The following is a 25586-nucleotide window of genomic DNA, read 5'->3' on the forward strand; positions in this document are numbered from 1 at the left end:
GTACCGTTATACTTGCTCTAGATTGGTTTTAGTGTATTACAACAGAAGATCAGATGTACTACTATCGAATTTCCTATTTTTCTTGTGTATTCCAAGGTGGTATAGTTGGCGCCCTTCCGAGATTGATTGAAATCAAGGATACAGCGAAACGAAGTCAAAAGGTGGCGGCTTGAGTTCTAGGGGTTCGTGGCATTGCTGTCCTGCAGACAAAAACAAGCGGCCAGTCTAGTATTGTCAGCAGGGAAATACACCAACACGCCTGTCTCGCTCAAGGATCCGGAGAACCTGGTTAACCTCCACAAACCAGCTCGCGCCTTTGTGATACTCGCCATAACCGCTTACGACTGGATATTTCGCAGCACGCCCAGTTGAATTGTATGGCAGGCCCTGAACGTGCAAGTGTAGATGGTTCACGGAATTAAACGGGGGTATATGGAAACCCATCCTGAACTCATGTAAAACTTATTTTCGAGCAGCGGTTGCTTGATGCTCACCTTCTCATTGAAGAGGGAACATTAACACGGTCCAATAATTCGTGGCCTATGGTCTCCATCGATTTCACTAACAATCATAACAAGAAAGGCAATCAGCTGAGAAGAAAAATCGAGAGCTGTGACAACAACTGACCAAGAGCAATGTCTGATTTGCGCAACGACTTGACGCTGTCTAAAAGATGTTGCAACAGCGTGTACGTTGCCAAATGAAATATGACTGACCTATATGCTTCTTCGGAGAGACTTGGAAATGATGCTGAGCTGCTGGTTTGTGATCCTTGAAGGCAATGAACGTGGCGTCCTGAATGATGATCAATGAATACTCAGTTCGAATTCATACATGTGGTTCCAAGAACAAACCTCCCACACGACATCAAATCCAGCCTCCTTCGAAACATCGCAGAATGTACAGGACTGCGGGGTATTTATTGGAGAATTCTGAGGCGATTTTAGACAAGAAATTAAGTTGGAGAAGAAGTCAGGCATTCAGTACTTCAGCAGATAAAATGAATTCCAAATTCAAAGAGTTGTAGGGAAGCAGGAAAAAAGCCCAAGAAAAGATTTGGAGAAGCTTCAGTTTGAAAAGGACCCAGCGAACGATCCTGATCGGTCGTGGCATTGAGGCAAAACCCGAAGCTTATGTAATATTACGATCTCTCTTCAAACTGGCAAGCATTGATTTCAAGTCCGATTGTCTACCTACGGTGCGTGATGGAACATCTCATGGAACATATTAAGGAAGGATATACAGCAAAGGGCGCCATTGTTCGTCTCCCTCAGCCCTCCCTCTTGGAATTTCAGCACTCTGCGCCGGCCCAACCCTCCATGGTTGCTCAGTGGTATTCAAGGAGGCTCTCTTCAGCCAGCTGGATCATAAGGGTGTTTATTAAATCCAAATCATGTTGCCTCGTGCAATTGTAATGGCTGTAAAGGGTCAATTGGCTCAAGAGTTTTGAAACCAGTTTAGCATCGCAAAGCGTACCTCCGCAACACATCATACCATTGGTTTTTGTACTCAGGCACCCTGCACTCGTTGGCGAGGTGGCTCAAAATTTGCCTTAGCCACACGAAAGCTAGTGAAGTTTTAGTATCTCTGCTCTCAAACACATCTAATCAGCTTCCTCACTTTCTTCTTTCCCAGTACGGCCGTGCAGGATTGGTACACGGAAGGCGCACTCGGTCAATGGCAAGGGTGAGCCTCGACTGTACTTATTGAAGAGATAAGTTGGCTGATAGTCGTTCCACCAGTTAACGACTGTGTTGATATCTCTGTTCGTTCTTCGGTTCTATTGAATCATTTTAATTTCCAAGTCAACCCAGAAGGGGAAAAATACAAACCTCCAGGTGTGACATCAGACTCAGGAGTCGCCCCTCCCAAGCAGGGAGGGCAAAGTTTCCTGCTGCGAGGAAAAGTGGATCTCTGTGGATGGTCCATTGGTGTCTACGCTGGTAAAGAATTAAAGGTGCTCAATACTCACAAATCGCACAGGCGTTGGACGAATAACTGGATGGCCAGAGGGTTGTAGTATGTGCACCTTGTCTGGATCGCCTGGATAGCATCTCTGAGCAGGTCTGACATGATTTGTTTGACGTTTGCGTGATTTGGTAGAGGGATGTTGGATTAACTTGTTATATGGTGCAAAGATTTCTTACTTTATATTAGAGGCCTTGGAGATGAACCGTAAATTCATTATACTACTCGACAATGAGGTGCACAGCCGTGTTTTGTTTAGAAGGACAAGGGCTGACATGCAACCATCCCAACCACAGAAACAAAATCAGGGTACGACGTCAATGTTGCCTAAGGAGCAGCCTTGTATTTATGGACAACTCAACTTGAAGATACCCATAGGACGGTCGTTTTCTTGATAGCCAGTCCGACCGACTAACGCTCCCTTGGTGATGTAGAACGAGCATCAAGCGACAATGTATCCGATCCTCGGAGAGCATGGCAACTTAATAGTTGGCCGAATTTTAACACCTGCGACGTTATCATAGAGCGCTTAACTGGAAAGAAGGAGTCAGAAGCAACTGACAATTACCTCAGAGCCTACCAGAAGACTGCAAGCGTCTGTGGGTGCGATAGAGGAGAGATCATTGCACTCCTTCACCCGACGGGGTCCAATTGTGCTTGAGACAATACGGATTGAATACGGACGCCGTCCCCAGGGCCCAAGTAGGAGGGAAGATTAAACAATTGTCCTGGAGGACGAGTTGCGCCCAAGGGTTCTCTGGCTGTAAGTTGCCATCGAATGCGGATTTTCGGAAGCCATGAACTTGTTCCAAAGTGGTACATACTTACAAGGAACATGAACAAACCGGATCAATCCATCGAAACCCGTGTTCTTCGGGGGTTGATGATCACCCGCGAAACTCGAAGAAAAAATTGGCCATTGTCAGCGTTGGTCAAATTACCAAATTCCCGGGGAGACTGGCGCTAAATTTCAAAGGCCAGCCAATTGATTTTTCGACTTCAGTTCCCCGTGGTTGCAGTCAGTATGGAAAACGACCTTGAACATCAAATATTTCTCTCAATCCAAATTCGCTCCTCACCTTGCTAGTTCATATGATCGTGAACCAAGGTACGACTTCACATCATATCGAAGCTGTCTAGGAGAGACTACCTTGCTAGCGCAGCAGAATAAAACCAGTCCGGGAATCTTCAGTTGTAAACTCAGAGAAAATTAAGGTCGACTCAGGTAGGAAGACCTTTTGAAAACCTTTGGGGTCAAAGCCTGAGACCTTCGTTGAAAATATGAACTCGTTTCAAGCATTTACTGACGGGTCAATGCGTCGGGAGGCGCCCGAAAGATGTAGTAGCGAGATTCTCTAGTGAAAGGAGGAGGTACGACACGCTTGTGCCTGCCCTGAACGAGCACACGTGATCCGCAATTGCCAGTTCGACGTGGACGGTGAGCAAACCTTTCAACCGCGACAGCGATGCGACGACGGGGAAATAAGTCAAACAAAGCAAGACTTTTTTTACCAATCTACGTTGCGTGGTCTCATCTCCATTTTGCAGGTACCCAATGTCAAACTTCGACCTGCCCAACCGACGGACTCGGTCTCGCGACTGGCGCAGTTCGAAAATCATTGGGCGGAGGATAGTCAAACCGGGAGCGACGATGCGAGCATTCTTGATTTTTGTCCAAGGCCGTTCAAAAATATTGTGGTATGTGCCACAGGTGTCGTAGACAAGGTGTGAACGCCGAATTCTTACGAAAATAACAGAGCTGATAGTGTTGGTAGCCGACTTTGTTCAAGCAAGCATTGGAACTAGGCGCAACCTCAGTTACCGCGTTTACGGACCGAGTCACTCATCTTGTCGCGAAGGACCACGGGGGAGCAAAATATATGGTATGGTTTGAGCGTTGATCTCGGCAGCTTCTTACTCCGTTCTCTGGTCAGTGTGCTTTGGAGCGTAAAATTCCCATCCTTGCGCCCGCATGGATTAATGAAAGCTATCAAATTTGGTTGAAAGGCGACGATGTTGACGTGGCTGAAGTGCGTTTCCTTGACCCCTACTATCTAGCCAATGTTCATGTCACGCTGCAGAGCGTCGAAAAACACCGACTTCCTATCTTTTCAAACGTGATATTGTGTCCCTCTGGCATTGGCGATATTACGCGCCGAACGCAGATCAACAAGCTGCTTACACGACACGGGGGCGCATACCTAAAAAACCTAGAGCGTCCGGTCAAAGTCACGCATCTTCTCTGCTCCGGCGACGAGGAAACGGAAAAGATGATTTATGCGGAGAAGTTTAACCAGCGAGGGGAAGCCAAGATTCATCTAGTGTGGGAAGAATGGTTCTGGGACTCGCTTGATTTTGGTGGAAGGTTTGATGAGAGTCGGTATCAGGTCAGAAGGCCGCGCCCTGAACGCAAATCTCTGGCAGAAGCTGCGACCCCACCTCCAACATCCTCAGCCCAACCCTCCGAACTGGACGAAGAATTACCTCCATTGCCCAAAGAACGCTCTCCACCCCAACCTCAATCATTCGATGACTTTGAGGACGAGGCCGCCTCGGTTCAAATTATACCAGCAGTGACACTTCAGATGTGGGGCGGGCTTTTGCAACGACGTGGGTACGAGATTGCCGGAGGGGAGGTTATTCGCAGTCCGTCAAAACCTACCTCGAAGCCCCGACAGCAGGAAGAGCAGCCTCCATCACCAGTTCAACGTGGCGGTAGCGTCATTTCTTCATTTCGACGAGCCAATTCATTCGCTACAGGAGCAGCACCAGTCTCACAACATCCTCAACCTTTCAGGCGGACTTCAACAGCTCTGGAGAAAGTGGGCGAGAGCTCCACGTCTGGCGCGGCTGCTTCGCCTGTTGTCCTATTCTTTTCTGGACTCAAGTTTTGTGTCCTGGGCGAGGCTAAGAGTCCGCTTGTCCGAACCGCGATTGAACAACACGGGGGCCAGTGGGTATCTGAGGAAGATGAAGATGTAGACTTCTTCGTTGTGAGACTACTCAGGTAAGTTGTACAACACGATTTGTGCAAGTGGAGTTTGAATGATAATCGTTCTGCGATAGTGGAAGCAAGATTTATCGGGAACAAGCAGACGAAAGCCAGCGAAGCAAATACCGAACGGAGTGCTGGCTAGAGCGGTGTCTGCACGAAGAGCGAGTTTGTCCCGTCGAGGATCATGTCGCTAATGTTCCACTCGCTATCAGAATTCCAGTTCCCGGTATGTACTCCCTACATTGTCGTATTCCACTTCTAAGACATTGAGTAGGGGCGGAATCGGTTCGGATGAGTTTATCCGGGCTGGACGAGGCGGACGCACATGGCATCAAGAGGCTCATGCGCGCCATTGGTAGGTTATACTTCTACTCTACTAACTAATCATTTCACCCAACCTTTCTTAGGCCTTGTGATCCCGCCGGTTTTTTCCAAGAAAGCCACTCACCTGCTTTGCCCATCAGGCACTGGTCTGAAGTTTGACAAGGCTCAAGAATGGGGCATACCTGTCGTTTCCATAGGCTGGCTGTCGGCTATGGCCACATCTGGTGTTGTTCCCGATGTGGAGCCTTACCTTGTGGGAGGATTAGGTGATGTGTCCCCTCCGCCTCCGCTGCCTATGGAAGAGTCGATGAAAACGCATGCCAATCTCCTCTCAATCAAGGGCAAGGGTAAAGCCAAAGCTGCCGATATAGATGACGACATGGAAATTGACAAACAGATGCATGACATTACTAACAGTGAAGATTTTCCCTTCTACTTCGCCTTTCATTATAGTTGACACCTTTTTGACTTGTAGATTCACCACCCAACGATCCCTCCCCCCCGCCTCTGGACCGGCAGGATACTACCATAATTCCGCAAGAATCCTGGAGTGCTTTTGGGCTACCAAACGGGACTTTGGGAGCCTCTGCATACCAAATCTGTCCCTCATCGATAAGGACACCATCCGGATCTAACGCTTCGCCAGTGGTCCAATATGGGACACGACAAAACTCCAGTGTCCTTCCATCTGCTGCAGGAAGTTTCAGCTACAGCAGCAATCAAGAGTCAAACCCCGTGCCAGCGTTATCAAATAGACAAGTCGAAGCGGAGAGAAAGAAGGCGCGAATACCTTCTTCGAAGTCCCCCTCTCCTATGAAAGCACTCAAGGCCGGTAGATTGATGTCGCATTCACCTGAGAAAATCGATTGTGGGGCAACCAAGGCGCTGCAGGAGAGCATCACGAGCTTGTTGGGGAAGCGACAGCCTTCTGATGACCGTGATGAGGGTACTGCTCTCGCTGGGGCAGCAGGTCCAGCGGGAAAGAATGGAAAACGGTTAAGACCGAACCGGTCAAAGGCGAGTTTTGCCGTTTAGGAAGTTCGAATCAAAAAATAACCACCTTGTTCTTTACAGGTTCTATCAAGACAAGCCTCTGACGCACGGGCAGCCGCAGTACCCAATCCTAGAGCAGGCTTCTCTGGACGAAACTCGCGGAGAAGTCCCTTTGATGGGTTAGACAAAGACGAATTCAGGATAGATGAACAGGTTGAGGAGAGCATGCGGGTCATGTATGAGGACCCTGATCAGCGGGATGAGAAGAAGAGGTTGCTGAACTTGCTGAAAAGCCAGGCGGATGACGAACTTCCTGTGCCGTCGGGGAGGACAAGGAGGAGCACACGGATGGCTGGCTTCTGAGTTGACGATCCCTTGGCGAATCTACTGGTTGAATTAATGTATTTATCCATATACCTAGTTGTATTTCTACGTCGTACCGTCACACGACGGGGTCAAGGCATGAAAATCGCGTCTCAAAAGCATACCTGGTGTGTTGCTTCTGACATGATGTGTCGTATTCCTGGCCTCATCTGTGTGGTGTCTCCTCTTGGTATGATGACGTAAGATACGTGTCTGATTTCAAAGATGCCTCCATTACCAACTCCCATCATGGTTGACTCGGACATCTGTTTTTTCGAGAAAAAGGACCACAGCTTTATACAGACACGAACTGAAGACTGTTACAGGTATAGTGCTCTAAGATAGGTGGAGTTGAAACCGAAATATCTCCCTTGCGTCGGCTGCCTTTCCATTCCTGCCAGATATAATGATCTGAGTGTTTGCAGTGATGGTGATTCCTCTCGTTCTCAAAAAATCTAAAAATCTCCGTCAAAAAGTGATATTCCCTGGTGGACGATGTCCACGTACTGATAATCGTCGCGCTCATTTCCCATTTTATGTGATATTGACCCTTCGCAATGGTTGCCTTTTTTTCTGCTCCTCGGGCCTTATTTCTTCAGGTAAAATTCAGTAGAGGTATGATAGAGAAAAGCCATAAAACGTACATGCTCTTTAATACATTGAAAGAGGACAGCTCTAAATCTTTCCCGTCTAGGATCACCCATGCATGGGGATCTTTATTGGAATTCCCACCACTTGGCTGCGTAGTATGCACGATTTCAGAATGGACACCTTGGTGTACTATCATCATCATCGAGCATGGCTCACCGTCATCGTCTTCTTTACATCCAAGCCGATCGTGACCCTCAGCTGGGACAGTTCCTTAGCTTTTGGAGGGGTACGATTGAATTCAATAAATTCGATTTTAAAAGGATCTGCATCTGGGCCTGAAGTTCATAGAGCGTGGCACGAAACACGTCGATTATTAGTATGCAGTACGCGCGGCAGAAGTGGAGATTCACATACTATGGTTGGTCCAGTAATTGCCGCCAGTAGTGGTAAGCTGGGTAGTATTTCCTGACATCAGGATTCAGTGGATTTGGAAGGGGGGCGTAGGTTGGGGGAGGTTGGAGCAAGGTTGGAGGGTTCAAGGAAGAACCCTTTTCATGAATTCACCGTAGGGAATCGCTGGCTGAGCGCTGAGCAGCGATCTGCCAGATCTCCCAAAAAGTGCTTTTGATCTCACATTCATCTTGAAGCACAAGACTGCGCAATGCCTCATGGTTGCCTCGTGGAGGAATTGTGGAATCTGACGTGAAACTGGTAAGATAGTCGAAGTATGTGTCAATCTGGACAGGGGAATTCGTGAAAAATCAAATATGACGGGGGGACAAATCACGTATCGACCCAGTTCTCTCGGTGAGCTCCGTAACGTCTTGGTAAAGTCGTTATAAAACTTTTTCGTAGTGCTCTCGTTCCAATAAGCAAACTGCCCCTTTCCGACATATGTTGAACATATAGGTCAATGGCGTAGTTGGTTATCGCATCTGTCGACTCTAACACACAAGTGTTGACGTTGAAACGTTGAAGTGTGACCAAACAAGCTTCCTATTCTGGCCAGCTCGGATTCAAACGTTGACCGGAACCACCATGAGCTCGCCAACAAACATGGACGTTGGTGAAAGTGTAGAGGACGATAATCCCCATCACATATCCCCAGGTGAGCTTGCTATTACCCGACGACTCAGAAATGCACTAACGCTCAGAGCTGGCTTTTCAGAGCTCTACGAAGATCTTGTGCATTACTTCAAATACGCCTCGTCTGCATACCAGCCCATATGCCTCAGACCCAATGGAAATACCCTCGTCTCTCAGGTTGCTTCTCTTCTACTTCTTTCGAGATGTTAGAATCCAATTCCGGTTTCGTTCGATTTCTGTTTGGAGAACAGTTCTCTAACGTTGTGTCCGACATACAAGGCTTTGTTGCTCGTGATACGCGTCGCAAGGAGATTGTTGTTGCCATCCGAGGAAGGTTGGGGAATTTGTTTCCTCCCAGAGTTCTTGAAGGCTGATCCGTTGCAAGTGCGTCAATTACGGATATTTTAATGGACTCACAAATCGCGCTAGTACCTCTACTATCGCCGGGGATCACGGTGCCTTGTAGGGATTTTCAATGATTTGAAGATGGTCCATTCTCTGATCCTGAAAGCAGCTGGAACACGCGTTCATAGTGGCTTTCTCGTCGCGTGAGTCGTTTTCGGGAAGGCCTACTCAGATAGTTGACAAGTCGGATTTCAGCTGGGATTCTATCTCTATCCAACTTCTTGCGATAATGAGATTGGAGTTGGCGAAGCACCCCGACTTTTCAATCGTTACGACAGGTCACTCCCTCGGCGGGTCCATAGCCCTTTTAGCAGCTGTTGCGCTGCAGCAAATTTTCGCGGAACGGTACATTGAATCAGCGATCCGGATGTTCAACAATTAACTGATTATGCAGGCAGGTTAGAACGTATTCTTATGGAGCACCGAGAACAGGGGTAAGACAGCGCCGCACATCTTGGAAACTCGATGACGAATGCGTTCCAGAATCAAATATTCGCTGAATATGTAAACGGGCTATTTGGGACGAAAGCCTATCGAGGTCAGAATTTTGTTACTTTGTAAATACTATGTTTGACAATCCTCAAGTTGTTCATGGCAACGATGGGTGGGTATGAATTCAGTCACGGAGTGACTGTTCAACTCATTTCGTACAAGCGTTCCGACGGTTATACCAACTTCTTTGGGATATCACCATCATGGTGAGTTACTACTGTGATTATGCCCTACTGTCCAAACAAGTGAATCTAGGCATCGAGTATTGGCAATACACGCACCCACCATCTGAGCAAACGACATTTCAATGTGCTGCTAATGGTGAGGACAAGAGATGCTCTGCATCGACACCCTCCCAGGGTGTCAATTTAGCACATACGAAGGTAAGCCTGAGTTATTATGCTTTGAACAGAACCAACCCCTAACCACCCGAATTCCTAGTATTTCGGAATTTTAGTGTCCACTCCGTTTTGCTTGTGACCGAGTTCAGAACTTGAAGATCGCAAGCCCAAACTATGGAAGGGCATAGAATAATGCGCGCCATAGGGATAGTTACGAATAAGTTAAACAAATGAGTGCATGATTCCGGGGTATAACCTAGGTAAAAGTACAACAGCTGGATAAGGGAACAATATCACAATCCAGACAGAAACAAATCTGCTAGGTTCCAGGCCTCAGACCGACCGTGCCGAAGACGGGCGCGCGAAGATGACATGGAAAGAAAGAATGCAATGGGTGTCATGATGAGTAATGGTGATGGTCTGATTTGCTCCCAGAATAATGTAGAGGCGGCGAGGCCACCTTCTTACGATTCGGTTCCAACCTTGTGCTGGTCGATAAAAACGTGTTGTTGCGTGATATATCCGGTGAGACGTTACGATCGCGCGGGTACGATTGCTGGACGAAGGGCCCTGGCGAAGGTGAACCATACATACGCGCCTCCTCATCGTAATCATAATGCGAAGTGACGCTACCAGGAATAGGTGGGAGAGGGCGAATGGCGGGCGAAAGGGTTTCGCCCATCCTAGGGCTGTAGGTGCTTTGCTTACTCGATTGTGTGAAACCGGGTTCGAATGACGTTGGCGGGTCTATGGGCAGTGGAGGGACTGGTGCTTTCCAGCTGTACCGGGCCGAACGGGAACGCATTTTCTTTCTCAACATCCATGCGATCGCGAGGAATATGGTGAGAATTATGACCCCGAAGGGCACTCCAAGGCCGATGGAGATGCGATCTTGCGCAGAGGAAGTTGAGACAACTGCTTGTTGCGTGGTAGGCGCTGCCAGTCTAGATGATACGGATGTTACTGGGGGAACAACATCTGCATCGTCGAGCACCGTGTATCTGTAATATGGCAAGTTGAGTATTTTAAACGATAAAAAGAAGATCTGGACTTGCGTGAAAGCATCGACAAAGACGGTGGAGTTGTAAGTGCCTGGAGATAGCTCCAAAAAGTGCTCCTTGTTTTCCAAGTCCGTTTTGTACCAAAAGACCTGCGGGTCAGGCGAGTCCGTGTAACGATCCCACCTCGTCAGATTGACATCTCCAGAGGGCACGCCATCCAGCTCAACCTGAATGAAGTTTCTGTTGAAGTTTGGCGATAAATAGTATATCGCAACACCTAACAGGGGGTCAAAAAAGTTTAAACAAAGATGACCAACAGAATACGCACCAGTGAAATTGAAGGTCGCCCTTGGCCGAACCGCACTCGAGCAAGAGGTGTACGAGCCAGCATAACCCCGTCCCTTGTTAATAGCCCATCCCGTACCATTACACATCGGTGGAGAAAACGCAATCGCAGTTCGATTCCCATAATCGTCGATGGTGATATTGCGCATCCTCCCCGCGGAGAGTCGCGCTAAAGGGCTCTAGCAGTGAAGGAAAGGAGCTAAGAAGCGAAGACTTGGGAGGATTGGCGAGATCATGTCGTCCTTAGATGGTCATGAGAAAGAATCTCACCATATGACCCGAGCTCGCATCACGACCGATTGATGCACAGGCTACAGCTAGCCGAATTTGAAGTATCATCTCTTCGTAGTTTGTAGTGCTATCATTTTATCAAAAGGCTAGTTTCTTGGACAAATTACCAACAAATTACACTCTCGAGCATAACGTAGCACATACCAAAAACTTTGCTTCATTATCTTCCTTAAAATGCGGCGGCCGACCCACCCACTGACAGGTGCGTGAGGACCTCGGCTCAGATACCAGATACCCACACCCCCACTCACCCCCCCGCACATAAGTCTTGATAAAGAAAATGATCATCAATTCTCGAAGATGACTTTCAAAAAGGCCTGAAAACGCTGAAGTACCACATGGAAAGGGCACTAGTTCTTGATGGTCACGCCCATGAGCAAAGGAACAAGTCGTCAGGGTATTTATACTGATGTACTTTGCAGAATTGCATGAAGATATCTCTTCGAGAGGCCTTTTCTTTGTGTTGGAGCTAGGGGCGGGACGATAGGGATGAAACGTTCACGATCACGGTTCGTCCTCGGAAAATCCAAATGATGCCGACGAAGGTTTAGGAAACATATTCTTGTATTTTTCAATGCCCTGCAACGATTGAATATTGAGTGTCCAGCGGTGGATGTTGTTGGGGTAAACCAAGGGAAACATCGATTTGCTGGAGGCGGCCTAGTCTCGACACCAGCCGTTACGGTGATATTACTAGGGTAGAGATATATGTGGTTTGTAATAGTGGAGTAATTACCACCTTCCTACTTACCCAAAAAAGAAACGCCCTCTCCCTCAGATTTTACATCGCGATTACTCCGAGGCGACTGGTTTCGAGTCTAGAGGCGGCCTTTCAGAGAACAATACTAATGATGCGGCTCCCCTCGTTGTTGTGATCAAATGTGCCCAAGATAGTCATTGAAACCAAGAACCAGTAAGTATGCAAGTACACGCGTTTTTGCTATGAGGTATGTAGAGAGGGAGGGGGAGGTATCGCAAGGTCGTGAGTGATCATCAGTATGTCGTTAGTAAGATAAAAAATATAACAATAGATGCAGCAAGATAGAAAGAAGCAAGAAAAATGCGTCAAGATATCCAGTCCATCATCCAATCCATCTCTAGGCTGTAGGCAAATCAACCACGGCGCACCATGTCGCCGATCGTCTGTCTCATCCAAGGGCATAGTATCATGAAGCTCCAGGGAGGGCAAAGGGGGAACACAAGAATCAAAAACCCAGGGTAAGACCTAACGCCTCACGCTGGTGTCCAATCCTGATCCAATCCCACAGCCCACGGCGCAAACGAAGGACTCAACGGCGGACTAGCCGTCGTCCTCCTCTCATCATCCCTCAAAGTCGCCGATCCAGAAGTAACAGTCCTTATCGTACTCCTGTCAGGAGACACATGCGCAGAAGGTGGAGGTCCAACCATCGCAGCAGGCGCAGGTTGCTGTTGCTCCACAACAGACGCCAGCCCAAACCCGGATCCACCTGACCCAGAACCGGAAAGGGAATCAGATCCAGACCCAGCCATCCACTGAGAGCGGCGGTACATTGGCCCTAGAGCTGAGAGGGCTGGAGAAATAGGGCCACCGACGCGTCGACGTCCAAACCCGTCGGAGCCTAGGCTTCCTTGTCGGCTTAGAGAGTTGTGTGTAGCGGATACAGCGGAGTACGCAGAAGGTCTGGACGAGTTCGAGCCAAAGGAACCACCCATCTCGCGTCGCGAAGCAGATGCAGACCCGGTCGACCTTGACGATGGAGCCATGTGTGAGCGCATAGAGTGGAGTGAGCCTTGTTCGGACAAAAAGTCTGGTTGGTATACATATTGGGGCTGGAAAAGATCACAATGATGAGTTACCAAAAAAATGACTGAAGACGAAATCGCGAAAGACATACCAAACCAAACGTCGTCCGCCTTCCAGCAGGCCCAAACAATCCAGAAGCCATCGTCCTCCATCCTTCTCCCGCATTCGGGGGTTCCTCTTCCAAGATATCAATATCAATCGTCACATCAGCCCCACCCGGCGAGTCCATATGCGGTGACACAAGATGAACAGGGGATCCAGACGCCGTAGACGACAAATCCGAGTTCGCCCACGCCTTGGGTGAAACTAACGCCAAGCCAGGTGGATAAGGATGGTTCCTCAACGCAATGCTGCTGGTAGTGTTCGAATCTCTCAACGAGGTCGAGCTCACAAAATGTGGGATGGCAGAAGGAGGGGCGGGCGTGTCCAGAATATCCCCAGTTCCAGTCTGCGTAGAGAAGCTTGTCCCACCTGGAGCTGGGTCAGAGTAGGGATCCTCGTAAGCCGGTGGTGGAGCAGACGACGATCCTGACAACCACGATTGCTCGCCTGCAGGAACCTCAGGAGGCGTCACAGCCCTTGGTGGAAGCGCCAACACCGGTGTACTAGGGGCAGACGAATATGCATCATGATACACAGTACCGCCTGACGCTGCACTCCTCGCGCTGATATTCGACGTCGGCCTAACCCCATCCGGTCCCAATCCAACCTGCTGTTGGCCCAAGTTTGGATTCCTCAGCCGTCCTTGCTCAAAATCCGCATCAGTGAACGGCTCAACGGTGTAGTCCTGCGAGTGCGTAGAATGTCTGGGCTCAGAAGAGGTATTGAACCAGCTGAATCGGCCGAGCCCACTCAGCCTGAGAGCGTCGAGGAGGCCACTACCACTGGTGCTTGGGCCTGCAGGGGACCCGGTACTGAGCGGTGAGTAATGTGGCGAGACGCTTTCAACTCTTACTCGGCGCGCAGTGAGTGTCACAGCTTCCTCGGCATCAAGAGGATAAGAACTTTGATGCGAGAGGTGAGATGGGCTGCTCTTGAACGGGGGTCGAAGTGGGTCCATGGGACGGTAAGCTGTTTCTGGGTCAACCAACCGAGGGGGAGGGAGCAGAGGCGAATTCGAGTACGCGTAGGCACCTGTGTACTCTTCGTCGGGTTGGTCTTGATCAGACGGGAGCACGGACTCGTTCTGAATACGTTGCATATCATGCGATGAAAGTGGCTCATGTTCCCCCACATTTTCTTCGGGCGTAGATGGTAGCAAGCCCAAGCTGGGGCGGTCAAGGAGCACGCCGTACCCAGAAGCACCGGTGGATGAGGAACCGGAAGATGAAAGACTGCCGGTGGGAGGCAAAGGCATTCTTGGGGGAGAGCGAACGCCAAGCTCTGGGCCAACCTGCGTCATTTCTTGAGTCTGAGTTCCAGAGGGACCTGCGATGGGGCCCCTGCTACGCTGCAAGAAGGGATCTGCTTCTTCACCGCTATGTCTTGGAGAGCCTTCTCCTGGTGAGCGCCCGCCAGGACCGATGACGAAATAGTCTTCGTCAATGGGCGTGATGTACGAGAATCGGGTGCGCGAATTCCTGTTCCTACGTTGCTTGTAACAGAGCCAGAAGAAGATGAGACATGCAAAGATGAAGATGAGGGTCAGGATGCCAGCGACGATGATCCCGATTAGTTGGCCTCTGGAAAGGTTGCCAGCCGGAGTTACAGTAGGTGTTGGTAGGATAGATGAAGATGATGTAGATGATGATGTTAGATGAGATGATACAGAAGCAGATGAGGTCGTAAGAAGAGAAGTGGTAGAAGTGGCAGTAGTGGAAGAAAAGGAGGAGGAGAGGGAGGAGGAAGGAGGCATTTCGGGGGAGGAAGTCGTTATAGAAGTCGTTGGTATCGCAGAGGTAAAGGAGGAGAGGGAGGAGGAAGAGGGCATTTCGGGGGAGGAAGTCGTTATAGAGGTCGTTGGTATCGCAGAGATAGTCGTAGGGGAAGTGGTAGGAGCAATGGTTGCTGTAATCGTGGTTGATGCGAGAGTCGTGATGCTGAATACAGGCGAGAGGGAGCCACCATAGACCCAGAGTGTACCTAATGGTATCTATAGAAAATATCCGCATTAGAAACGACTTGGGTCGAGGAACCCAACAAACTCTTACACTTGGCCCGTAGTACGTGAGTGGCAAGTACTCGATGCTGGTCGATGTGGTTGGCTCGCCAGCAGCATCAGTGACGACAGACGGAACAGGCGTCAACCAAGGTGGATAGGCCTGAGTTGGTGCAGCCATAGCAGCGAAGCTTGGGCAGGAAAGAAGGTTTTATACGTTGCTAAAAGAACAGATCGTTAGTAGAGAGCGTGGTGGTTCTTTCTATATTCATCACAAGACTTGGTCAGATATCGCGCAACAAGATAGCTCAAACAACATACGAATTCAAGGTTTTGTAGTTTTAGGGCAGATATGATCAATAGATATCGCGGATAAAGGGGAGGGAGGAAGGGAGGAGGATGAGGAGAAGGAAGAGGAGGATGAGAACTGGGATGAATGAGTGGCGATTCAACTTGAACCATCGTCACATGACCAAGGCACAAGAGATTGTCCTGGAGTGCCTGCAGTGTATTTTATTTCCGAACATGTTATACCAGCTTGGAGGCTATCGGCCTCAGCTGCAATGGTGAACTCTACGCGTCATGCATTGAACGCTTTCTAACTGTGCTTATTTTCAGGCATCAACATACCTACGATAATCGTATCCTAGCAGAAGAAATCGCGGGTCCTGGATCACCTCTACACAATCGCCACAACGCGCCTATCGAGCTCATCCTCGGTTGGTTATGTTTTTCATTACTCAAAGATACCATCCATGTTTTCAGGCATCAGGATATCAGGGACCACACACCTCCTTCTAACACATGACGAAGTGTCGGGGTTATGTCGAAGGAATCGTAACTTGCCCTGGCCTCGAGGGCGACCGTTCTTGTCCAGCGACTTTGAATCCCTCTCTCCGATCTACTTCAATACGGTGGAAGAGCTCACGAATCTTCTCGACAAGCTCAAACCAAAAAAGACGAAACAAGACTTCGACACAAGCACACTTAACAAAGGTTTCAGAGATGGGAACGCTGGGCTGCTACGAGGCGCATTTGAACATGGACGGTGAGCACGCTTTTCAAAAATTATTTATTCTCCTAACGGGCATGCTTGCAGCATATTTTATAAGGTGCTACATCAATCGATCGACCTGCAAAAGTACGGCATGCGTGATTCATCATGGACACGATCTATCCGCGTCTGCTCGTTTGTCTTCAACACTCAACACATCCTATTCGATGGTCGGTCTACCCAGGATCGGCTTAGATACCCGAGAGTTCTCGATATCGCATTTGCGGAAGCCAAGATACCCTCCTTGGAGCTCGATCCAAGTACTGCGACATATATCATCAAAGCTGAAAACAGGACTCTCAACAAAAGCAAGGGTTTTTTTAGATTGGTAACGCCGCTTTCTTACCTCCTTTCTCCCTTCCTGACGCCCATGGTGTATCTAGCCTTTCGCACATGGGACAACGGACACCCTTCCAGAACATGAGATATCGAACCGTTTTCAAGACATCTTTCAGTCATACCAGGATAGACCTATGGTCCTCTTGGTCTATGAGGAGGAACTGACGAAAAATGCACTGAAGAATCTGGGAGTGCCAACTGAGGCTTTTACAGCTGACCTCAAGCATCTGTTAGAATTCGGAGCGGTCAAGGTATTCCTCTGGGCATCCTGAAATTTCCTATCTAACAGTTGTCATTAGAAAATGGAGGAGGACCAGAAGCCTCCAATCTCGTCTTCAAGGGACCCTCGAAACTACAACATCAAAAAGGAAGAAGATCACAAACCTCTAATCTCGCCCTCAAGGGACCCTCGAAAATACACCATCAAAAAGGAAGAAAACGACACCCTCATCGCCTCATCATCGTCATCATCTTCAAGAACCCACGACCCCCGAGCCCACGCCTCCGTGAAGAAAGAAGACAGGGACATCCCCATCCCAATCTCACGAAACCATCACCGCTCTCGCTCCAGGTCCCCACGGCGCAACAATTCCTCTCCGGACAAGAAGCCCTACACATCCCGTGAAGACTACCATTGCCCCCAACACCCCATCTACATCATCGACGTGAAAGACCTGCACGCTCGCGTGTCCGGCGAGTCTTTCGACGCGTATGACGTGAATGCGCCAGAGATGAGCTTGATGAAGCTCGCGAGGGGTTACGGAGTGTCGAGTGGTGAAGGGTGGTGTGCGGGTAACGAGGCTGGGTAAGTTGCCCTTCTAAGTTCTTCTTTCAGCTCGCTTATCATAATTTGGACAGGTACATATTCGATATCTGGCGCTCTATAATCTCAGGCCCGCCGATTGATCAACAGATAGAGAGACGTGTTGCAGCTGCTACTTCGGTTCTCACTTCCCCTGCACAACCACAACAGCAGCAGCAACAACCCACGGTAGATCCAGACGACGAAGACTACGACCCCAACGACCTGCCTGCGAACCCACTGCCATCTCATAGCAGCCAGGCGGCTCCTAGTGGTGGTGCTGCGATGTATGACGATGGGGAGTCTGATTATGGGGAAGGGTTTGATCCTGATGCAGATGATGATGATGATGACGATGATGATGATGATGATTAGAATAGTAGGCGCTTTCGTTTTGACGGACCACTGTACTGAAAATTTGTTTTATTGACTTGGATTATCTTCGCAAAGAATATCCAGATACTGTTTGTTCATGGTGTTGGAGCCTAAACTTGAAGAGAACAATGTTTGATGTACTCTACATACATGATGTAAATGGAAAGGGGCGGGGGTGCGACAAACTGAAACATGACGGACTCTCGGTTGTAACACTTCCACACCTACTCGCGAAGCACAGTATCCCATTTCCCCAAGTTCGATCTAGTAGTTACGATGGCACCTTTGCTCACATTCAGACTTCCTCTCCCTCAATCCGCACCACCCACTGGCTACGATTGCTCAGACCGTGCCTTGTCGGCTTCGTCGACAACCACCGCGTTCAACACTGGATTAGATGAACGAGATCAGTTCTTTGGAATACCTCGCTGTATCGTTTGTGGGATTTCTATTCCTGTAGACCGTTGCCGCATTATCTTGGATTCAGAGCGTAATAATGCAAGTAAAAAAACGGCATTGGAGCATTCCCAAGGCTAATGTGATACACAGTGGCGGGACCTCAAAGAGCGCTGTTGGATTCCCGATCAAGCTAAAGGTGCACCTCATCATGATCCACGCAATGGCATGATTATGTGTAAAAACCATCGTGGCCAATTCAACGCATATCGTTTCTTCATCCGTCTCTTTCCAGATGTGAAATTGATATGTCTTTGATTCAGGCAAAGTATTGACGGTGAACAGATTCGCAAGCTCGTGCTTATCAACTACTCCGGTCGCGAGGAACTTCAACCATTCCACGGTAAAGCTGTTGCTCTTGATATCAAAGATAGACACGTACCCTTCCCTTCCCTATTCATAATCCATGAGATGCGCGTCCGTGGATTTCACCCCTTTGAGCCTGTTTCTCCAGCCGTCCCCGATGACATACTTTGGCAAGGCTGGATTTTGTCAAAAGAAGTGTTCGACGATGCCTCAGGTTCTTTCAAGCGCGATGGGCCACCACGCAGTGACAAGGACAGATGTGTGGACTCGGAAACACAGCTCAAGCCGGTTCACCCTAGTACGACGACGGCACCTTCTGGTCAACGTACACTTGCGCTGAATGAAGACGTCATTGCTGACATCCTTGCGGCGACGCGCCCCAGTCCGTCGTGGAAGGCCTGCGTGCTTGAGGGAACGAACTGGGCTGGCACGGCGAAAGAAAACATCGAGAAATATACTTCTTCTATTGGTGCACAAGATGATTGATGTTATAAAACCCAAGAGGCCGCCGAACGTTTAATTCACGAGAGTTTCTAGGGAGATTCTACTCTATGTGTAACTTAATGATATAGATAGACCTGATGACTAGGACTATCTATGGCGAAGAATGTTCTGGATACCGTTTGTTCATTAGGTCCATTCTGTCCAAGCGTAGAGAGAGCATCATTGAATTGGCATTAGTTTGAACCTGGTATATGTAGTAGATACATTGCGACACAAACTGAGACGGTATGTACTTCATATATAATACAATCCAAGAAACAAACGATCTACCATGCAAGGTGATATACAGTGAATGAGATGGGCGATAGTGACAAGAAAGCATGATACATGATGTAGATTTCATGATGTGAACGAAGATGCATGACGTTGAACCGTATTAGCGGTTGTTTTTTGTCGTTGTCCAAGGGAGAAAAGAAACGAATGGGATTAGCCGCCTTTAAAGTTAGTAACCGCGATGTTGCTGGCCAGAATTATCAAAGTTGCCCTGCGCCGGAAACTCCGCAGGTGATCCGGGAACATAACCAGGGAAATGTTGCTGAATATGAGGGATGCCACGAATCGCATGAGTTCCCGTTGGCTGTGTAGGCCCCATTGGCACGTACTCGGTGGGAGATGTCGAAAAAGGATCAGTTCGCGAGAGTGGCCTCATGAAGCCTTGCTGTCCATACGGCTGCGATGCAGGTTGTTGCCCATGGAAACTTTGTTGGGGAACAAGAGATGACTGGCCAAAAGAGGGCTGGGGTGAGGCTGAGCCACTGTTGAGCATCGTGGAGCGCGGATCGACGGTGCTTGGCTGATAAACATGTTGGGAGTTAATACCAGCCTGAGGTTGCGAATGATGTCGAATTGGCTGCGAAGAGCCAGCAAAAGGAAGCATCTGAGGGGTGCCCTGAGGGTAAGGAGACATGCGCCTCGTAGCTGGCCGTCCGCGATGGGCGCGGGATGCATTGGAGGCTGATGCCGCGGTGGAGCTGGGGCCCGCAGGGAAGCCATGCATGTACTCTTCAGCGGAAGGAGACCCAGCGTTGGAAGATCTGGAAGAGTCGCAATCGTCGTCCGCTATCTGATCTTCTTCTGCGTCGTCGCCACGTCGTGGACGGTTTTGCTTGCGGCGCTTGCGTTCACGCTTGTATCCTTCGCCTTCAGATATGTCCAGTTCCCAATAGGCTCCTTTACCGGGCTCGGTGATAGAGCGGTGAGTGTTGCGAAAGACCTTGTTTAAAGATAGATTATGCCGGATCGAGTTCTGGATCATTGTTCCAAGGTCAATAATGGAAATCATTTTCCCAAGGTGGAACACACCTTCCAGGACTTATTCCCGGGATCGCGATACCATTCAAATCTTTGCTCAATTGCTTGATAAATCTCTTGGAGAGTGAGCCTCTTTTTGGGACTACCATAAATTGCAAGCTTGACTAGGATGGGCAAGGATTGGGTGGGCTTCTGGCCTGGCAGCGGATCGTCGAGGGAAGCCAAGCTGACAGGATGTCCTGAGGGCATGCTGAGTTGCCTGCGTAGGTAGTCGCCTGCATCGGGGTATGTAGGCGCGGTGTTTACGAATGCGCTTGGGTGATGTCCGCCGGAAGGTGGCGATACATCTTGGCTATTATAACCGGATGAAGATCCCGATCCTGGGAGCGACTGAGAGTGAGTGGGTGTGGGCCGTGACGATACCACATGGGAAGCCGACGGTGCGCTCGACGGATGGCCGGGAAAAGAGTGCTGCTCCCGTGTAAATCCATGATTTGAGGGTGTGTGGCGCGAGTCAACGAGGTAAGAGCCACTCCCCTGCCGTTGGTGCTGCTGGAAAAAAGCGACTGGACTGTGTTTGAGCGGATCGGCGTCGAACTCCGGCGTGTATGGATAATCCTGGACATAATTCTGTGAGAAAGGTTTTTCATCTCAGGTGACGTGAGAAAGACCGACTGGAGACAATATCAGAGGTTGCTCCGATGCGACAAAGGAACGATTCGAAGAGCTCGGTTCAACGTGGGTAGGCGTCAAAGAATTGCTCCGTCGAGGTATGAATGGGGTATCCTCTGCAGTATAATTGGGAGGTGTGTCATATGTTTGGCTTGAGGTTTTCTCGCCTCCCCCGGAGTCGGAGTCATCGGAGGAATGGTGATATGAGCGTGGTACGCCATATGAATGAACAATGGGATTTATATGTAGCGAGCCAATGGTGGGCAGCCAGTCGTAGTATGACTCGGAGGACATTTCTATGTTTTTTCAAAAGAGTATAGGGATCGGCACACCCATATCGAGAGCATTGAATTACAGGTACATTTTGTTTCGGGAGAACACGTGTTGAAGAAGGGTTCGGGGTGGCACAAAGGAAAAAAAATGGGATTGACCGTGAGCAAGATCGAAATCTCGGTAACCACCCACAAAGGAAACACGTACCGCGAGTGGTCACAAAACGTGATAGGTTACGAGATGATGAGAAGGAGGCGAATTCCTTGCAGAAGAGACGAGGAGAGGATCCAGGAATTGCGGTATGAGATTGCGACGAGGAAGCTACGGTTTGTAGACGTCCTTGTGTGGCCCAACACACAAAACGGCGGGCATCTTTTATATCGCATTTGCCCCCCCGCGAACAAGCGCTGGAGGCACTTGAAAATTACCTTTAGAAGCAATTCTGGGTGATCGCAAAAAGGGTGTTGAGACCAATCAACTCTCGGGATTGGTTCCGACCCACTTTTACCGTGGGACACTTGTCAGTCGTTGCCACGCGAGACCTCTGGCAGTGTCTAAAAACAGTAATCACCTCTGACATTTCCCCAACATGGCAATCTTTCTGCCAAGCTGTGGTGTGTTTGTGTTCAGGCGACAAAAATGGCAGATTTCATGGATTGGGGCGGACCTATATTTCTCTTATTTGCCTCATTCGGAGGGAGTTCATCTTCATCAGGAAAATCAGCGACAACGTTTGCTCCGCGGAGTCGGCGCAACGTGCACGACTCCTAGTTGCGCGAAAGGGCAGATATCCGTCCTGGTCCTGGTGGCGGGATTGCCCATGGGGTCGAAGCACATCTTTCAGATTAGTAGGTCCGCCGAAAGGGAGCAGAGTAGACCTGGGACCCTCTTCAGATGCCCCTCCAAACTGGGGCGTTGTGAGAGTGAACGAAGCGCACGCTTGTAAATATTATGTAAGGCGGCGCAATCAAACAAGCGCGGAGGCAATGCGCACCTTCGCCCACATTCGGACTTCCTCTCCCTCAACGCGCACCCACTGGCTATGGTTCTTCAGACTGTGCCTTGTTCAACAACCACCACATTTCGCATTTTACACTGGATTAAATCAACAAGAGAAGTTTCTTGGAACAAGTTGCTATGTCATTTGTGGTGCTGGATTATCATGGACTCCAACCCATACCATAAGTAAAAATGGCATTTGAGCCCTGGTGCCATTTGATCCCTGAAGCTCCACTCTGTCATGAACTGCACAATGACATGCTTGTGTGTCCAACCAATTATGCAAGATTTGTTCATATGCTTTCTTCACTTGTAACTTGTTCCTTTTCAGATGTGAGTTCAATTTGTCTTTGATTTGGGCGAAGTACTAGTATTCACAACAGATTCACAAGTTTGTCTATCAACTACCATAATCTTGAGTACCTCCAGCAATTGCACAGTAAAAGGCTATTGCCCTTGGTATCAAGGATAGATATGCATCCTTCCCTTCCCTAACTTACTCATATTTTATTCCATGGACTTCACCCTGTCAACCTGTTACTCCAAGTGGAAGGCCTGGAGGTTGGAGGCACAGCTGAACTGGCATGGCAGATAAGCATCCAGAAATAGATCTCTTTCATTGTTGCAAAAGATGGTTGACTTTCTTGTAACCCAAGAGGCTGCAGAAATTTTAATCCCTGATATGAGTTTTCAAGGACATGAAGTTTAGATGTCACCATTCCTCCTTCTCAGTTTTGAGTCTTGGTTAAAACTTCAACTTAAATCTTGCACAAGGGCCTAAGAATCTAAAAACAATGTAGATTTTTTTAAAAGGCTCTTGACCCTCTCCCCTTCCAAATAAAATATGTTTCAATCCAAAAAGGCATGCTTTTTCCACCCTTCTTTTGAAGAAATTTCCAGCTGTGGGCCATGAAGCTTTTCTGCCTTTCAAAATGAATCTAAAACATTGAAATACAGTCATCCACCTGCCAATGATACACCCAAAATGAGAAATTAGCTTCAACAGCTTTGAGAATAACCTTTCTCTACAAAAACTATATGAAAATCTCAGATAAATGCCCTTCTATGACCATACTACATTTCAGAATGTTTGACCCACATTTCACAGAGAAAAACTAAGATTATGGGTGTATCATTGAGGGTTGTGACTGTATTTGGCTATTTCCAAAAAACAGTCCATTTTGTATGCTCCACAGCTTTGCCAATTCTGCCTCAATTACATCCAAATTGTGTACTGGGGTAGATATGAGTTTGTACTACTTGTTACAACTTGTTTCGTAAAAATCGGTCTAGTATTGAGTGAGATATTTGCTAGTCAAAAGTGTATCAAATGGGGGTGGTGTATCATTAAGGGGTGGATGACTGTACACAACACGTTTTTTAAAACTATGAGTTGGTTCAGAGAAGACCTGCCAGCAAACCAAGTTCTAAATGTCGCTGAAGCAGAGATACATAACATACCTGCAATGTCTGTGGTTTGTTCGAGCACATTATTTTTTATTTATTTAAAGTTTTGTGTGTCAAGAGGCATGAAAATAGTTTCAGTTACTCTCTACCCTTTCAGGCAATTTCAGCTGCTTATGGCCTATCAGTACCCCTGTGAAATGGCAGCCACAAAACATCACATTTTTTGGTGGATCAACATATGCCTTTCTCAAAAAAAAAAAAAAAAAGACAGAACTTTGTCTTCATTTTTCTTTATGGAAAAAAGCAGAAATAGGCTGGCTTATACCCAGGAGCTATCTTGAATTTTGTGGAAGGGTTGGAGATCAAAAAAGTGCCGATGGAGAGGTGCCAACTTTGTACTGATAGGGATTGGTAACTCAAATGGGAAGCAGGATTGGCCCGAGAAATATGTTTACATGATTAATGTCATTCCTGCAGTCTTTGAATTTACTCAAGGTGACTCAATTTTATCTCAAGGTGTACATGCATAAGATATGACCTCTCAATAAATGTTTCTAAGGCCCACCTCCCGTCACGGCCTGAATTCCCGGTACCCTGATCTCGTGAGGACTCCGGCATTCAGAGGGTGATGTAATCTATAGAAAGCTGTTTTTACCTCGTCCACCTCGTCTCTCATTGTAAGTCCCCAAATATACTCGTCAAGACGCAAATCTCCTCTCTGAGAGTCAGACCTGCGTAATTGTTTTATTATTTACGGTTTATTTATAAGGTGGTTCTGACTCTTCACACAATCACATTGCCTCTTCCTCGTTTCTGACTCGTCGGTAGTCAAAGCTTTGTTTTTCTTTGTTACCACCACCACCTCTAAATTTCTTTGTGTTCCCCGCACCACGTCACTTTATCGGACTTAAACAATGGCTACCGCAGCGAACTCGTACTATTTCCGCCGCCGCACAATGGGCCGAGCAGCGTCCCCACCCACATGGGCCTGCTACGAGCAGATCAGGTACGACGACGAAGATTATAGTGATAGTTGTTCGGATTCCTGTTCCGAGGATGAGGAAGATTACTCCGGATCTGCTGCTGCTGCTGACTCGGGTGTGAGGCAGAGTCGTGGGGATATGAGTGACGATGCGGAGGATGTCGTGGTGCATCCGACGACGACGCAGGACAACAGCAGTGATATTGACATGGATATGGGCGATGGTGATGAAGCTAAGAAGCATCAGAAAGACCAGATACAGCAGAAGGATGTGAAGGGCAAGCAGCGCGCTATAGAGCCTGAGCCGGAGAGTCCTAGACGCCAGAGGAAGAAGAAACAGCAAGTGTACACTCTCCGGCCTATCTTGACTATCCAGAGGAGTCAAGGATTCGTATGGAATCAGGTCCGTTGGTGGTCTTTTCATCTTCACTCTATCATCTTACCTCGTCTTGCAAACGTAGGACCTCTTCGTACCGCCGTATATTAAAGATCGATGTTCGTCACTTTTACCTCTTCTTCGATGCCCATGACATATATGAACTGACTCTTTTCTCCTCCCTCAACCTCCTGCTCTTCTGCTACCATCACCTTCACTCGAATCACGTCACGCAGATGTCGCATCCACCTCTCCACCGAACTCTCGCGGGTTCATCTCTACCTCTGCGTCATCTACCAACTCGGCTTTGACCGACTACGAGGTCGAAGTCGTTGAGATTCGAGTGCAGGAGGGCGATCTCGATGATATTATTCCTTAGATCTGAACTTGCCGCAAATTCACTCCATCCCCATTTTCCCTTGTCCATTGGAAATCCTACATTTATAACTTCACCCCCCCTCCGATCTCTTGGTTCGCGTAATTCCCTTCCGTATTACTCTTACATGCATATACATATAAAGGTCGCCATTCCCATAAATCATTGTACTTACTTTCAAATGTATTTATCAACTCCCCACTCTATACGTCGTCTTGAGAGACTTCAATCAAAGAGTCAATAACGATCTCACCTTCGGTAAGCAACCGAGCTCAGGAAGAACACCCTTTTTGAGTTCTCACGTATAACTCACCGTTCGTGCATGCGCGCATTGA

At 48.4% G+C, this 25586-nt stretch overlaps 11 protein-coding genes across 11 annotated transcripts; 6 read left to right on the plus strand and 5 right to left on the minus strand.

The window, feature by feature from the left end:
* Window positions 1-2: 2 nt before the first annotated feature.
* Window positions 3-1126, minus strand: LACBIDRAFT_295131 (uncharacterized protein). Its single transcript, XM_001885338.1, has 6 exons — window positions 988-1126; window positions 855-932; window positions 717-795; window positions 628-666; window positions 495-561; window positions 3-445 (listed from the first exon to the last, which is right to left on the minus strand). Exons 1-6 carry the CDS (start codon window positions 1111-1113, stop codon window positions 235-237), a joined length of 600 nt encoding a protein of 199 aa, XP_001885373.1. The 5' UTR covers window positions 1114-1126; the 3' UTR covers window positions 3-234.
* A 551-nt stretch (window positions 1127-1677) lies between these two features.
* Window positions 1678-1947, plus strand: LACBIDRAFT_306420 (uncharacterized protein; the record flags this gene model as incomplete). The annotated part of the gene is made up of 3 exons (XM_001885259.1): window positions 1678-1686; window positions 1743-1765; window positions 1815-1947. 3 exons carry the CDS (start codon window positions 1678-1680, stop codon window positions 1945-1947), a joined length of 165 nt encoding a protein of 54 aa, XP_001885294.1.
* Window positions 1948-3434: 1487 nt separating this feature from the next.
* On the plus strand, window positions 3435-6643 carry LACBIDRAFT_306421 (uncharacterized protein; the record flags this gene model as incomplete). The annotated part of the gene is made up of 10 exons (XM_001885260.1): window positions 3435-3464; window positions 3517-3693; window positions 3744-3851; window positions 3903-3998; window positions 4050-4975; window positions 5035-5189; window positions 5238-5318; window positions 5371-5703; window positions 5763-6304; window positions 6362-6643. 10 exons carry the CDS (start codon window positions 3435-3437, stop codon window positions 6641-6643), a joined length of 2730 nt encoding a protein of 909 aa, XP_001885295.1.
* A 269-nt stretch (window positions 6644-6912) lies between these two features.
* On the minus strand, window positions 6913-7743 carry LACBIDRAFT_306422 (uncharacterized protein). The gene is made up of 4 exons (XM_001885339.1): window positions 7649-7743; window positions 7288-7492; window positions 7151-7236; window positions 6913-7098 (listed from the first exon to the last, which is right to left on the minus strand). Exons 1-4 carry the CDS (start codon window positions 7704-7706, stop codon window positions 6980-6982), a joined length of 468 nt encoding a protein of 155 aa, XP_001885374.1. The 5' UTR covers window positions 7707-7743; the 3' UTR covers window positions 6913-6979.
* Window positions 7744-8291: 548 nt separating this feature from the next.
* On the plus strand, window positions 8292-9809 carry LACBIDRAFT_306423 (uncharacterized protein). The gene is made up of 11 exons (XM_001885261.1): window positions 8292-8342; window positions 8403-8654; window positions 8706-8782; window positions 8835-8868; window positions 8921-9070; window positions 9120-9159; window positions 9209-9263; window positions 9311-9329; window positions 9380-9423; window positions 9473-9600; window positions 9659-9809. The coding sequence occupies exons 2-11, from the start codon at window positions 8461-8463 to the stop codon at window positions 9695-9697; spliced, it is 780 nt and encodes a 259-aa protein (XP_001885296.1). The 5' UTR covers window positions 8292-8342; window positions 8403-8460; the 3' UTR covers window positions 9698-9809.
* Window positions 9810-9955: 146 nt separating this feature from the next.
* LACBIDRAFT_306424 (uncharacterized protein) lies at window positions 9956-11053 on the minus strand (the record flags this gene model as incomplete). The annotated part of the gene is made up of 3 exons (XM_001885340.1): window positions 9956-10559; window positions 10614-10836; window positions 10888-11053. The coding sequence occupies 3 exons, from the start codon at window positions 11051-11053 to the stop codon at window positions 9956-9958; spliced, it is 993 nt and encodes a 330-aa protein (XP_001885375.1).
* A 1365-nt stretch (window positions 11054-12418) lies between these two features.
* Window positions 12419-15260, minus strand: LACBIDRAFT_295133 (uncharacterized protein; the record flags this gene model as incomplete). Its single annotated transcript, XM_001885341.1, has 3 exons — window positions 12419-13007; window positions 13073-15073; window positions 15132-15260. The coding sequence occupies 3 exons, from the start codon at window positions 15258-15260 to the stop codon at window positions 12429-12431; spliced, it is 2709 nt and encodes a 902-aa protein (XP_001885376.1). The 3' UTR covers window positions 12419-12428.
* Window positions 15261-15604: 344 nt separating this feature from the next.
* LACBIDRAFT_295134 (uncharacterized protein) lies at window positions 15605-16905 on the plus strand (the record flags this gene model as incomplete). Its single annotated transcript, XM_001885262.1, has 6 exons — window positions 15605-15645; window positions 15698-15798; window positions 15845-16127; window positions 16179-16461; window positions 16517-16706; window positions 16770-16905. Coding segments are annotated over 6 exons (1032 nt in total), but the record flags the coding sequence as incomplete, so codon positions are not given.
* A 1611-nt stretch (window positions 16906-18516) lies between these two features.
* On the plus strand, window positions 18517-18897 carry LACBIDRAFT_306427 (uncharacterized protein; the record flags this gene model as incomplete). The annotated part of the gene is made up of 1 exon (XM_001885263.1): window positions 18517-18897. The coding sequence occupies one exon, from the start codon at window positions 18517-18519 to the stop codon at window positions 18895-18897; it is 381 nt and encodes a 126-aa protein (XP_001885298.1).
* A 109-nt stretch (window positions 18898-19006) lies between these two features.
* LACBIDRAFT_306428 (uncharacterized protein) lies at window positions 19007-19258 on the minus strand (the record flags this gene model as incomplete). The annotated part of the gene is made up of 1 exon (XM_001885342.1): window positions 19007-19258. The coding sequence occupies one exon, from the start codon at window positions 19256-19258 to the stop codon at window positions 19007-19009; it is 252 nt and encodes an 83-aa protein (XP_001885377.1).
* A 5115-nt stretch (window positions 19259-24373) lies between these two features.
* LACBIDRAFT_295136 (uncharacterized protein) lies at window positions 24374-25471 on the plus strand. The gene is made up of 3 exons (XM_001885264.1): window positions 24374-24902; window positions 24961-24994; window positions 25112-25471. The coding sequence occupies exons 1-3, from the start codon at window positions 24432-24434 to the stop codon at window positions 25252-25254; spliced, it is 648 nt and encodes a 215-aa protein (XP_001885299.1). The 5' UTR covers window positions 24374-24431; the 3' UTR covers window positions 25255-25471.
* The last annotated feature ends 115 nt before the right edge of the window (window positions 25472-25586 follow it).

This window comes from Laccaria bicolor, genomic scaffold, assembly GCF_000143565.1.
Source record: "Laccaria bicolor S238N-H82 LACBIscaffold_30 genomic scaffold, whole genome shotgun sequence".
NCBI lineage: Eukaryota > Fungi > Basidiomycota > Agaricomycetes > Agaricales > Hydnangiaceae > Laccaria > Laccaria bicolor.

Coding starts and splice junctions, on each gene's coding strand:
- LACBIDRAFT_306423 (XM_001885261.1), top strand. CDS start 8,461: ATGCCTCAGACCCAATGGAAATACCCTCGTCTCTCAGGTTGCTTCTCT. Junction 8,655..8,705: donor GTTGTTGCCATCCGAGGAAG/GTTGGGGAATTT, acceptor ATCCGTTGCAAG/TGCGTCAATTACGGATATTT. Junction 9,160..9,208: donor ATGGAGCACCGAGAACAGGG/GTAAGACAGCGC, acceptor AATGCGTTCCAG/AATCAAATATTCGCTGAATA.
- LACBIDRAFT_306422 (XM_001885339.1), bottom strand. CDS start 7,706: ATGTCAGGAAATACTACCCAGCTTACCACTACTGGCGGCAATTACTGG. Junction 7,493..7,648: donor CAATTACTGGACCAACCATA/GTATGTGAATCT, acceptor GAACTGTCCCAG/CTGAGGGTCACGATCGGCTT. Junction 7,237..7,287: donor TTCAATGTATTAAAGAGCAT/GTACGTTTTATG, acceptor TTTTACCTGAAG/AAATAAGGCCCGAGGAGCAG.
- LACBIDRAFT_295136 (XM_001885264.1), top strand. CDS start 24,432: ATGGCTACCGCAGCGAACTCGTACTATTTCCGCCGCCGCACAATGGGC. Junction 24,903..24,960: donor AAGGATTCGTATGGAATCAG/GTCCGTTGGTGG, acceptor TTGCAAACGTAG/GACCTCTTCGTACCGCCGTA. Junction 24,995..25,111: donor GCCGTATATTAAAGATCGAT/GTTCGTCACTTT, acceptor CACGTCACGCAG/ATGTCGCATCCACCTCTCCA.
- LACBIDRAFT_295131 (XM_001885338.1), bottom strand. CDS start 1,113: ATGCCACGACCGATCAGGATCGTTCGCTGGGTCCTTTTCAAACTGAAG. Junction 562..627: donor CAAATCAGACATTGCTCTTG/GTCAGTTGTTGT, acceptor TATGATTGTTAG/TGAAATCGATGGAGACCATA. Junction 446..494: donor GTTCCCTCTTCAATGAGAAG/GTGAGCATCAAG, acceptor ACATGAGTTCAG/GATGGGTTTCCATATACCCC.